The 12,700-nt window shown below is 54.6% G+C and overlaps 5 protein-coding genes across 5 annotated transcripts; 3 read left to right on the top strand and 2 right to left on the bottom strand.

Moving 5' to 3' along the window:
* Positions 1–1,909: 1,909 nt before the first annotated feature.
* Positions 1,910–3,067, bottom strand: M409DRAFT_71300 (uncharacterized protein; the record flags this gene model as incomplete). Its single annotated transcript, XM_033819108.1, has 1 exon — positions 1,910–3,067. One exon carries the CDS (start codon positions 3,065–3,067, stop codon positions 1,910–1,912), a length of 1,158 nt encoding a protein of 385 aa, XP_033659945.1.
* Positions 3,068–3,556: 489 nt separating this feature from the next.
* Positions 3,557–4,736, top strand: M409DRAFT_30476 (uncharacterized protein; the record flags this gene model as incomplete). The annotated part of the gene is made up of 3 exons (XM_033809942.1): positions 3,557–3,910; positions 4,031–4,127; positions 4,240–4,736. 3 exons carry the CDS (start codon positions 3,557–3,559, stop codon positions 4,734–4,736), a joined length of 948 nt encoding a protein of 315 aa, XP_033659944.1.
* A 425-nt stretch (positions 4,737–5,161) lies between these two features.
* On the top strand, positions 5,162–7,015 carry M409DRAFT_30475 (uncharacterized protein; the record flags this gene model as incomplete). Its single annotated transcript, XM_033809941.1, has 2 exons — positions 5,162–6,724; positions 6,779–7,015. 2 exons carry the CDS (start codon positions 5,162–5,164, stop codon positions 7,013–7,015), a joined length of 1,800 nt encoding a protein of 599 aa, XP_033659943.1.
* Positions 7,016–7,210: 195 nt separating this feature from the next.
* On the bottom strand, positions 7,211–8,620 carry M409DRAFT_30474 (uncharacterized protein; the record flags this gene model as incomplete). Its single annotated transcript, XM_033809940.1, has 2 exons — positions 7,211–8,354; positions 8,403–8,620. The coding sequence occupies 2 exons, from the start codon at positions 8,618–8,620 to the stop codon at positions 7,211–7,213; spliced, it is 1,362 nt and encodes a 453-aa protein (XP_033659942.1).
* Positions 8,621–9,104: 484 nt separating this feature from the next.
* M409DRAFT_71297 (uncharacterized protein) lies at positions 9,105–11,679 on the top strand (the record flags this gene model as incomplete). Its single annotated transcript, XM_033819107.1, has 6 exons — positions 9,105–9,168; positions 9,926–10,075; positions 10,129–10,501; positions 10,553–11,271; positions 11,330–11,384; positions 11,439–11,679. The coding sequence occupies 6 exons, from the start codon at positions 9,105–9,107 to the stop codon at positions 11,677–11,679; spliced, it is 1,602 nt and encodes a 533-aa protein (XP_033659941.1).
* Positions 11,680–12,700: the final 1,021 nt, after the last annotated feature.

Raw genomic sequence — 12,700 nt, 5'->3', positions numbered from 1 at the left:
CATAATCAGGCATCAAGCAAGGGTCTGTCAAATTGGCAAACCAGCCTTTGTGAGCTCTGTGGCTGCTGAGCTTTAAATCATCCAGCAGGCCATCGAAGTAGCTCATCATCTCGAATTCGAAGACATTGCCCAGGAGACCCGTCACGGGGTATCGTCGCTTGCACCAGGCATTGACGAAAGCAACCCGCTTCTCCAGGTCCTGCCTTGGGGGAAGGTTGAGCTTGCGGTCAAAGATTGCAATTGTCCACAGCGACTCGACCAAGGCGGCCAGAAAGTGGTTTGGCAGCTGGACGATACCGAGGAAAGCTATTGAATGATGGTCGATGGGTATGCAGCCGTTGTAGAGCCTGTATGACGTTGTGCGTATATCTGGTGGCTTGAAGTCTTTGGGTTTCTGGAGATATGGCCATCGTCGGAGGACTTCAAGGTCAGCCTCTTCTTCCATGAGCTGCCACTTCTGCTTTTCAGCGTTCACAGGACGGCCATCTTCCAAGTCCACAGGCAAGCCAAGCCTCGTGGCCTCGTCATCGTCGAAGAATGGTCTGTCGGGATTCCACCCAGTGCCACAGAGGAGAACTTTTGTAGCAACTTCGGTCCCGTCCTCCAGCACGACGGCATCTTGTTTCAATCCCTTGATATCCTGGCGGTAAACGTCAACCCTCCGAGCAACAACATCCCAATAGTCATCTCTCTGCAGCAACCCCAGCGGTCCACTCATCCATCGGAGCTTGGTCTGACTTCTCAGCTCTGCAAAGCCTGGCTTTACCCCCTTTCTGTTCTCAAAACCCGCCGCAGCTGCAGCCTCATGCTCGGGCCACCTCCAGAACTTTTCCAGCAGCCACTCCCCAACGCTGGTCTTGTGCAGAAACCATGACCACCACGTCTCTCCCACGAATGGATTTGCCGAGCTCATCAAGGCAATGGCTCTCGTGGATCCAACCTCCGGCGCACTTCGATATCTCCAGAATCCCTCAGGATGCTCGAGCAGCAGTGGTCCCGAGCCTGACTTTCGTATGATCCAGGAGACTTTGCGCGGGGGATGGGTATCTGTGGCGGCGGCGTAGACCATGTCTGCGGCTGATTTTGCGCCTCCGAGGACGGTGATGTTGGTGTGCTTGTCGATGTTCTCTTCGTCTGCGGTAAAGAGCTTTGACGAGCCGAAATGCTTTTGGTGGATGACTATCCCTTCGAACTGACCTCTGTTCGGCAGGAATGGAATATTGGGCGTCTCAGTCAGACCAACCGCAATGATCAACTTCTTGCATTTGTAAATCACATTTTCTCCCTTCAACCCAGCCTCAACCACCCACTGCCCGCTTCCAGACTTCGTGATGTGCCTCACCCTACACTCAAACACACACCTCTCCCTCAGGCTGCGTCCATCATACCTCTGGCTGGAGACATACTCCTCAAGATACCTTGTCACATACTTCGCCTCGAACAGATCATGGTACGTCTCCGCGTGGTCAGGTAACTTGAAGGGAACATCGTGATACCCTACGAGTCGCACGGGCGATTGAGACCAGAATTTGGGGTAGAGACGGGTTCTGCTCCAGACTCCTCCGACGTCTTTGTCGCGGTCTAGGATGAGGATGTTGGCTGTGGGGTGGAGGGTGAGATATGTGTTCGCGGCGCAGATTCCGTAGACTCCTGGTTTTGATTAGTGTCGTTGATGCTTGAACGAGGGTGAGAATACGTGCCTGCGCCGACGATTAGGAGGTCCAATGTTTCAGCGTCTGAATTCGTTGCCATCACATGTAGGGATGAAAGTCTTGAAGGCCTTCGCGGTGGAGGTATTCTACCTACAAGTCGCTTTCGCGTTGCCACCCAATCACAGACACAGTGATCTCATCAGAAGCTTGCAGGGCGAAGATGTTGGAGTCATACGATTTTGCATTGATAGGATATGCTACGTAGCACGCACGCCGATGCCCACGCTGCCTGTATCAAAAAGCTCAACCAAGCCGCTGCCAACACATTCCGCGAGCACCCACTCGAAAGTAAGTCCGTGAAAGTCTCGCCATCGTTTCGTCTTGCCAGACAGAACACCGCTCCATTCGCCGCGCGCTCGCTTCTGTTGGCTGATACTGTCGGTTGGTACGTTTCCATTCCATTTCTCCTGCAAAACCGCCTTGGTTGCCTCCTTGTACCGAGGCGAGAGCTGCTTCAATAGACCCAGGAGATGGAGCCTGGCTTCCGTCAGGAGTTTCAAGTATGGACCCATGTTCGGCAGGCTGAATGTCATCTCGGGCTGTCGTTTGAGGTTCGAGGGGCGTGTGTCTTTCGTCGCTAGCATACTGCCCCCGCCACCGCTGTGCTGAATAGCCCCGTACCCGCCCACTGCTGCCAGAGTTCCGGTCGCTGCTGAGTAGCCAGCTTTGGATATGTCGCCACTCCCAACACCAGTCGGGCGAGCAAAGAGGTCGCCAACACTGGATGATAGGGCTGTTGGATTGGTGAAGAAGCCGGCAGCTACTAGCGTTCGGACTTCTGAATCCGAAAGTGAGGAGATTGATACTGTGGCTGTACCTGGATACTGATTCATCAGAGCGGTATACTTGTTGGCCACTTCTTCCTCCACGCCGCCCTCGCGCGCACGACGCTTCCAATCATCGGTCAAAACCACTACCTCTCCGACAGATGATCCACCTTTTCCTCTCCCCGGCACGCTGACCTTTCGTACCTTTCCCATGGCTGTGAGACGAGAAAGCTCGCGCTCTGTATCGGTGCTTGAAGCACTGAGGGCGTGCAGATGTGCGACGCTGACCACGGGGGGCAATCTTGCTCTGAAGCGGAGGGTCCCTGAAATCTGCTCGCTGTTCATCCCAGCCGCTCTTTCTGGTATATCTTCAAACGCATTGTCCTGAATATACCGTATGAGTCCACCTACATTTCGAGGCGTTTCGGAGTTGGCGAGCGAAGGGATGGAAGCGATATCGTCCAATCGTTCCGCCTCTTCCTTCTCGGCCAGGCTATTCTGCCGTGAGCCAGGCTTCTTCCGAGGAGCATTTGAGAATGGAGACGCCGCCGATTTGCGCTTGGCTAGAGGGTTGACGAGCTTTGGCATGTTGCGTGTTGCAAGTGGTGAGATGCTTCCAGATCTTTCAGCCTTGTCCGCGGGACACCATGCTCAAGTTCCAAGCTCTCGAAGTAGCCTTGGCCGCGTGAGTCATCGCTTTGGAGGTGCTCGCTCGCGGAGTGGTCGAAGGCTGCCTCTCTCTGAGTTGTGCTCGTGTGGGATGGGTGGATGTATTAAGTCTGTTGTCGGAAGATGTCCTCCGAAAGCCGAGAGAAAGAGCTCTCTCACACGCTGTATAACGTAAGCATATATAGCGTCAACTTAGTACCTTACTCACATCTAGAGGGAGGTCAAACCCGCACCTCTTTCTTGGATCCCGCAGGAGTATGCGAAAGAGTAAGTTCAAGAGTAATGCAGCCGTGAGGGCTCGCTCCCGTTTCGTCTTTGCCATCTTCTTTCTCTTACTACTTCGTCTCGCAACCCCATTCCATCAACACCCTCCACTCCATCGGCATACACAGAAGAACAACGCCCAAGATGTCGGACCTCCTACCCATCGAGTCTCAGAATTTCCATCGCATGGCCAACTCCGGCATGCGAAAGCTCAACTTCATGCCCGGCCTGCCTCCAGTTGCCAACGCCGAGTTCATTGAGGACCGCGAGAAGCGGCCCATCCGCGTTCTGTGTCTGGGGATGCCGCGGACGGGAACGATGTCCTTGGGTCTAGCGCTGGGCACGCTGGGCTACAGATGCTACAACCACATCGAGGCCTGCGCCGTCCCTGAACGAGACATGAAGTCTTGGAACGAGGCGTTGGATGCTAAATTCTTTGGGGGTGAAGGCAAGAGATATGGGAGGAATGAGTTTGCCAGGATCTTGAAGGGGTTTGATGTGAGTGTGAGAATCTGCGAACGCTCTTGACTGTTCGCCCTGCCGTAGTACCCGGATGAAGCCAATATATGCTGTCACAAACTATCGAAGGAGCTTCTGCAGGCTGATTCTTCTCTCCAGGCAGTCGCCGACGGACCAGCGGTTCCTTACTTCGCAGAAGACCTCATCGAGGCTTTCCCGGAAGCCAAAGTCGTCTTGACAGAGCGTCCGGTAGACGGTATGTCTACAATATCTTAAGCCCTGGCGGAAGGTCTTAGAGGTCCTCGAGCATTACAAGACCCGTAGCTCGCCATGGCCGACAATCTCAGGCTGACAGTGCAACTCCATAGATTGGATCCGGTCCATCTCCAACTCAGTCGCCGCCGCCTGGGGCTGGTGGAGCTGGCCGCTGGTAGTCTGGGCTGAGCCCGCTGCAGCAGAATGGTACCGCGAATCGCGACGGATGGAAAAGATCTCACACTTCGCCGACTCCCACACCGCCGGCAAGCGCCTGATCCGCGCTCACTACACGGACTACTACGCCCACATCCGGAAAGTCTGCCCCAAGGAGCGCCTCCTCGACTTCAAGCTCGGTGTCCACGGGTACAAGGAGCTATGCGAGTTCCTGGGCGAGAAGGAGCCCGAGGGCCAGAGCTATCCGCAGATCAACGAGTCGAAGACGTTTGTGCCGCTCTATTCGGTCTGGTGGTGGTACTGCTTCCGTCTCGCGGCTCAAAAGGTGCTGCCGCGGGCGCTTGTGGGCGGTATTGCGATGTGGACGTTGTGGAGGCGGCGACGTGACTTGCCTGGCTACTTGACAAGCCTCAAGGCGTTTCTGCTGTATTAACGGCTTGCGGAAGCTTCCCTGCTGGGGTGTAATTGAATGTCTATTGAACCCACATTTAGCTTAGTTTGCCAGCGGCACATTCTGGAAGTACACAATTGGGTGTGTCCCATCATGGCGTTGATAGTGTCGAAACGCACTCGCTGCATTGCCATGGCTGCATCTGCTGAAGACATCCATAAGAAAGCCATGCGTGACGCGCACGCACGTGCAAAAGCTCGGGCCCTCGGCTACGTCACTGGACTCGGAGCTCCCTCCAGCAAACCAACTTCTGCCGCGAAGGTGGTGAATGTGTAGCCATCCATCCATCTCGCCATGCGCCTCCTCCCTATCGCCCTCATGTCGCCCTCGTAGCCCGTCATCCACCGCCCATCCCGCCTTCCCATCCATACATACCACACCTGTCCACCCGACCGCCGGAACCCGCCATGGCGCTCAACCCCGAGCCTGCGGATCCAGTGGAGAGGGCGCACGAGGAGCTCCCTCCCAAAAGCTACGCCGAAGCTGTTGAGGAAGCCATTGAGGCAGACCCCGCGCCCATCGATGAAGATGCAATCAAAGAGTCGCCGCCGCGAGCAGGACACGCGCGCAATTCGAGCGAGCCACGCCCACTCGGCGAGGTCATCGATGAGGTAGAGCACGCAGCATCTCCTGGCAGTCCCGCGCTTAGACATCCTAAGGGAAGGCTCGAAAATAAGGATAGCCACGAAAGCTATGCGAGCATGGTCAAAGAACACTCGCCCTCCGCGAATGGTCTGGCGAATGGCGACGGCAACGGCATGCCTGTCCCGCAACTTCCAAACCTGCGCACCGGAGGCAAACGTACCAACGGCGCCGTCACTCCCGATACCTTCGATGGCGTGGGGGAAGATGAGACACCTCGTTCACCGATACGAAAGGCGCACGAGCGCGTGTCCTCCAGATCGCTGAACGGCACAGCAGCCAAGCAAGCCGACGGAGGAGGGAAAGGCGTGGATGGTACCGACGAGAAAAAGCTGCAGCCGGGAGCGGTCATGTACGAGAATATTCGCAACAAAAGCGGTGATAATCTGGCTTCCATCAAACCTGATGCAGGATACGAGCTGGCGCTCCAGCAACGGGAAGACAAGCCACCCACGGCCGAACAGCCCGCAGACGAGCGACGAGTGGACACACGAAAGGACAGCGAGCTGGTCTCGGGACGTCGTGCGGGCGCAGGATGGTCCACGAGTGCCATTCGATGGGCGCCCCTCAACGTACCACTGCAGAGGCGATTGCAAACCCTGATCGTGCTGCTTCACACTCTATCCATAGTTGGAGGCGTGGCCATCTTCTTCATGCTCTGCGCCATTCCCATACTCTGGCCCATCCTGCTCCCCTATCTACTTTACGTCCTCCTCTCACGCGCTTCCATCGACGGCGAGCTGGCTCAGCGTTCACAATGGCTGCGCTCCAGCAAGATCTGGTCTCTGTTCGGTTCCTATTTCCCCGCCCGGCTTCATCGAAGCCAGGAGTTAGAACCAACCCGGAAGTATGTCTTCGGCTACCATCCCCATGGTATTATCAGTCACGGTGCTTTCGCGGCCTTTGCGACAGAGGCATTGGGGTTTAGCCAGCTGTTCCCTGGCATCACCAACACTTTGCTCACCCTCGACTCCAACTTCCGTCTTCCCCTCTACCGTGACTATGCGCTTCGAATGGGCTTAGCGTCGGTCAGTAGAGAGAGCTGCGAGAATCTGCTTTCCAAAGGCGGCCCCAACGGCGAAGGCATGGGCCGAGCAATCACCATTGTCATTGGGGGCGCTCGCGAATCGCTCGACGCAAGGCCCTACACTCTTCGCCTTGTGCTCAAACGACGAAAAGGATTCGTCAAACTCGCCATTCGGACTGGAGCCGATCTCGTGCCAGTGCTGGCCTTTGGCGAGAACGATTTGTACGATCAGTTGGATTCCAGCAGCCATCCATACGTGCACAAGTTGCAGCTCCTCGTCAAGAAGTTTATGGGTTTCACAGTGAGTCCGCTGACAACACTCCGATTTATTCACATACTGACAAGACGTCTTCAGGTCCCACTCTTCCACGCTCGCGGCGTCTTCAACTACGACGTTGGTATGATGCCTTATCGCCGACCCGTTAACATCGTGGTCGGACGTCCCGTTCGCATCATGCAGTCCAAGAACCCAGATCCAGCTTACGTCGATGAGATCCACAAGCAGTACGTGGAGGAGCTGTTCAGGATCTGGGAAGATTGGAAAGATACCTTCGCTCGACATCGGCAGGGCGAGCTTGAAATCGTCGAGTAGGATGATGACTTGTACCTATCTTGTAGTTGAATGAACCCCAGGGCTTGCGTTGTGAGGCTTGGATGATGATTGTAGCATATGACGGCCTGAGCGAGGGATTCCGCTAATAATCATGATCTGTTCAGCCACATGCTTCGAACACAGAAAACATATTTCTCAAGTGACGATTCGTACATACTGCGTGGCGGTACGGCATTATGTGAACGTTATCCGCTTCGACGTCAAGTCCTCAACCATATCTTCAAATTCCTCGCGCTTTCGTTTCCGCTCCGCTGCATCTGGGTCTTCGACGGGATCGGCAGATTCTTCCTGCTCCGTTATGATGTCTTCTCTCGTCCTCGGCTTCCAGCATCTAATTGTGCCATCCCCGTGCGCCGAGTACATTTCAACATGGTGGGCTCGCCATGCCAGAGAAGTCGTCCTGTTCTTTGGATTTCGAGCATTGGAATCTGATTGAAATCCTGGTAGACCACGCACACGAAGGCGGTTTTGCAGCGTCCCAGAATGCATGTCGAAGGCCAAGATCTCTTTGGGGTTCGGGTAGAAGACTGTCTCTTGTCCTGCTGGTGACAGGTGGCTGGGTGCGATCAAAGGGAGCATTATCGTTGTCGTGGCATTCTTCAGCCCGGGTCCGAAGCTGGCAAGAGTATTCGCCCCGGTTGTGATGTCCCATACACGCATGCGCTCATCATGGCCGTTGGACACAAGATATCGGCCGTCTTCTGCCCACGCAACGCCGTTGACTGCGCCGTTATGTGATTTGCCACGTTCACGTCGTCGAGCTCCAGTGCCTTTGCCATCGTATCCAGCGACACCGATGCTGTCTTCCATGTCGAGCACTCCCAAGCTACTGGCACTTCGTCGCACATCCCAGAGTCTCACAACCCCATCCGTGGCGCCGCTTGCCAGCACATTTTCGTCCTTAGGATGCCAGACTACGGTGAGCACCGACCCTGAATGACCAGCAAGAGAATGGGTGCTGGCGCCTGATCGCAAGTCCACGAGTCGAACAGCCGGATGTTGCGATGCACACGCCACCAACAGATGCGTGGCGACTGTGGATGTCGCGTGCGAATACAATGTTGACGCAATGTCAAACGTTGCGGAGGCTTGCAAAGTCTCGGAAGAGAACAGCTTCAGAGTGTGATCGTAACCGCTAGTAAGTAGCGCCAAGGAGTCGAAGGGGTAGAACGAGATGTGCGTTATGCCTAAGCTCTGGCTTGTGGATGTTCTCGCAGAGACATCAAGTGGCAGATGGAGTATGGAGCCATCGTCAGCCTCAGTCGCACTTTCGAGGTCCCATACGGCCAAAGACGACTCTGCTCCACCAGATATAAGGCTTGAACAGGTCAGCGTTGCGGTCCGGATGGCCAGCAAAGGGACATACTATCTGCCTTCGAATCGATCGATGGCTATGCTGCTGACGCCTGAAGCATGCGCCAAGTCTCTGGTATGAGCGTCATTTCGAGAGCCGTCGGGTTCTTGGAGCGCGAAGTTGACGTTGGAGGCAGATTGTAGCGCTTTGAGAAGGCGGTTGTTCTGGGCGTTGGCCAATTCCCGTGGGCTTATGCTACCCAGCTGGCGATTCAACAGAAACGAGTTCATGGGTGTTGCTCATGTTTGATGGGGTAAACGTATTGTCGTTGTTGATGGACAAGTGGACGGGCAAGAGCCAGGTGAAGTCGAGACGCCTGGGAGCTGATTGGCTGGCTGCGAGCACCAAAAGTGGGTCTCGCGTTCAGCGACTTCAAGTTCCATCTTGGCTTCTCTTCTCTTACGCTCCTATCAATCGGCATCAAAAATCATGAAGTCGTTAAATATTCAAGTCTAACTGTTTGCACTGGAACTGTGCTTTCATCGCCCTCTGATCGTTCGCAGCAGCCCCTCGATCTTGATCGCCTTTGCCAAAAGCAAGCCCCTTTTTCCAGCAAGTTCCAAGAGGCCTTCCAAAGAAGCAAGGTCCAGAGCAGTGTCCAAGAGACAAATCATCTAGCGAACTCAATCTGGGGGAGGATAAGCTCGGTGGGAGACTTGTAGCACGCTGGTATCTGCTCATGCGCAAGGCAAGCTGAAGGCATGCGCATCAACCATGGGATCTGCATCGATCGCTTCCATCGATGTGCATGAGAACATGTCAAGCTCAGCAACGGCGGGCCGATAACCCGAGCAAGCGACAGAGATCTGGTCAGGCTAAGTGAAGCTGGTGTATACAACGCAGACCGAACCGCACATGGGGGATCGAATTGAACCAAGCGATATGTCTCTGGTCTGCTCCCGGTGCCGAGTAGTCGAGCATCATTCGTCACGGCGCAAGGTAAGTTTGAAGGACTCGCTCGTGAGCATGGCAGCCACATGGCCACATGTGTGTGTTTAAGGCCAAGCCTCGATCTGAGTGAATCTTTGGCTAAATGCAATCGATTTAGCCGGCAGCTCTCTCCGCAAACCCTTTCCAATCCCAAGCGAAACCTGGAGATGCGGGATAGTCTGCATAGAGGCTCTAATCTGGGGTTTCGAATGCAGTAGCGTCCCTTCTACTCTTCTCTGGGATTGTCGTTGACCAATGACCGTCTTACCGCTCACCTTCCTCATAGGTTCTGCTACAGCGCCCAGACTGGCCGACTCGCGAGGTGGCTGCAAGCGATATTGTGGCGTTGCTACTTGGTCACACTACATTCAGATGCCATTCAATCGTTGCAGCCGCGGTATGAGACACCGGATAAACTGGATGAATGCCCATGGGAAGCTGAGGCAACATATAAGGAACGTTTTCACAGCGGAGGGGCCAAACCAAGTCAGCAACTTCTTCCATTGTCCATACCATCCGGTCGGGGTCCTCGCTTCCCATTCAGACACCCTACGTACTCGTCCGAGCCATGGACCGTCCAACAAAGGGCACTTTCCGCCTGGCAGAACGCGAATTCCCTGAAGTCACATGGTATCGAGATCCAGGATTGAGGAGGACCTACATCTGTTTGATATTCGTCGTTCTCACATCAGCAACAAACGGCTTCGATGGCAGTCTGGTCAATGGCCTGCAGTCGCTGGAGCCATGGCAGGAGTGTGAGTGCGGCGATTGAAACTTGTTTGAGAGTCACGATGTACTGATTGACCAGACTTCGACCACCCCAAAGGCTCGCTCCTGGGTCTGTTCGCTTGCATCATGTCCGTGGGCTCCTTGGTAGCCCTGCCTGTCGTTCCATACAGCGCCGACTATCTCGGTCGTCGCTGGGGCATCATCATCGGCTGCTTGATCATGATGCTTGGAGTCGTGCTGCAGAGCATTTCGATCAATTTTCGAATGTTCATTGCCGCACGTTTCTTCCTCGGATTTGGCGTCGCCATCGCTCACGGAGCCTCGCCTCTTCTGATCACGGAGCTTGTGCATCCTCAACACAGAGCAATCTTCACCACCATCTACAACACGACGTGGTACTTTGGGTCGATCATCGCCGCTTGGGTCACGTTCGGAACGAACCACATGCCGAAGTGAGTGTTCATCGCATTAAAGAGCTTATGATGACACTGACTTTCGTACAGCAACTGGTCATGGCGTATTCCATCGATCCTACAAGCAGCACCATCTATACTGCAACTCATCTTCGTCTGGTTTGTTCCAGAGAGCCCCCGTTTCTTGCTTGCCAAGGGTAAGGCAGAAGAAGCCCACAACGTTCTGGCCAAGGTCCACGCCAACGGGAACAAGGAAGACGAAGTTGTCCTGCTTGAGCTGCAGGAGATCAAGGATACCATCACCTTGGAGAAGGAGTTCGAAGGCAACGGCTGGTTGCAACTCTTCAAGACCAAGGGCAACCGCCGCAGGTTGATCATCCTGCTTTCTCTTGGTCTTTTCTCGCAGTGGTCTGGAAACGGGCTTGCCTCATACTACCTGAACCTCGTGCTGAACGACATCGGTGTGACAAACAGCAACACACAACTCGTCATCAACGGCTGCCTCCAGATCATGAACTTCATCGTTGCAATTGGCCAGTGCTTCGTGGTCGACTACGTGGGCCGAAGGACCCTCTTCTTGGTCTCAACCTCCGGCATGCTCGGGGCTTTCATCATCTGGACTGCCTGTGCGGGCGAGTTTGCAAAATCTGGCGTCCAGGCACTCGGCAATACTGTGATAGCCATGATTTTCTTGTATTACGTTTTCTATAACCTTGCCTGGAGTGGCATGCTGGTGAGCTACTCTGCAGAGATCTTGCCGTACAATATCCGAGCCAAGGGCATGACGCTGATGTTCCTGATGGTGGACCGTAAGTTGAAGCCGGCCAACCCTTAAAGCTGAGATCGAGCTGACGCAGTCGTTCACAGTCGCGCTCTTCTTCAATCAATACGTCAATCCAATTGCACTGGAAAACATCGCATGGTGAGTCCTTGTCAATTTTGAGGTCATGGTGACCGGCGACTGACTCAGACTCAGGAAATACTACATTGTCTATTGCGCATGGCTGGCAGTCGAGCTCTTAGTCGTGTACTTCTTCTACATCGAAACTCGATACACCCCCTTGGAAGAGATCGCCAAGCACTTCGATGGCGAAGATGCTATCGTTGGAGGCGCCGTGGCCACGGAGAAGAGCAAGGTTCTAGCCGCAGAAGTTGGTGGATTGGACACTGTCGACCTTGACAAGAAGAACTATCACGTGGAGCACAAGGAATTGTGAATGTTCGGAGTCATATGCTCATTCAACGACTTTGTTGGTGGATATTGGCAGCTTGTTGTTATATTGGCTTCGGTGGTGAAGGCTGGCATGTGATGCGCCAAGACCTCCAGATCGCGCCTTCCTCACCTGTACTGAAAGTGAAACGCGCTGTAGTGGGAACTTTATTTCAACATCACCTGCTTCAACTCTCAGCAGCTCGATACACCGCTCTTGTTGTTCATCAACCTCGACACCCTCGCCAACACAATACAACATCAGCCGACAAGATGGTGAGTCTGGCAGCACCCCATCACGAGCTCACATAGACTGACCAACCTCGCAACAGGCCAAAGGAATAGAGTGTAAAGCCCCAAAGCTGGCGGCCATCGTTACACACCTGCAGAAGTCCCGCGTCTGCTGGAATCTCAAGGATCTCGAGAAGCAAATTCCATCGATCGCTTCCATCAATGGCATGCACGTCAAAGGTGACAGACAGCTGAATCATCCAACTTCCACGGTCCACAATAACTGACCATCATCACAGACTATATCCAGTGCCTCCAAGACGAAAACCGCATCTGCGTCGAGAAGATCGGCTCCGGCAACTGGTACTGGTCCTTCGCATCCACCGACAAGCGCAAGAAGCAGAAAGCCCTCGAAGACGCCCAGGCCGCCAACACCAAAATCTCCTCCACCGTCGTAGAACTCCGCGCCAAGCTGAAGGAGACCTCCGCCCGTGAGGAAGAAGACGACGAGGAAGGCGGAGAAGCCCGAGAGGAGTGCATGGCGAAGAAGGCCGTTTTGGAAGCCGACATCAAGACGCTGGACGGCAAGCTCGTGGCGTACAGCGACAACGATCCGATGGAGCTGGAGCGGAAGGAGAAGGAAACGAAGGTGTTGCGGGATGAGGCGAGCAAGTACACGGATGACCTCTACTCGATGGAGGGCTGGTTCCGGAAGCGGGATATGCAGCAGGCGCTTACGGTCTATCGCATGAGTCTCTACGGGGATGAGTGGGACACGGAGGAGTATGACTTCAAGG

This window comes from Zasmidium cellare (assembly GCF_010093935.1).
Source record: "Zasmidium cellare ATCC 36951 unplaced genomic scaffold M409scaffold_65, whole genome shotgun sequence".
In the NCBI taxonomy this organism is placed as follows: domain Eukaryota; kingdom Fungi; phylum Ascomycota; class Dothideomycetes; order Mycosphaerellales; family Mycosphaerellaceae; genus Zasmidium; species Zasmidium cellare.
The sequence above is the reverse complement of the archived record's forward strand: the minus strand, read 5'-3'. Positions and strand labels throughout refer to the sequence as shown.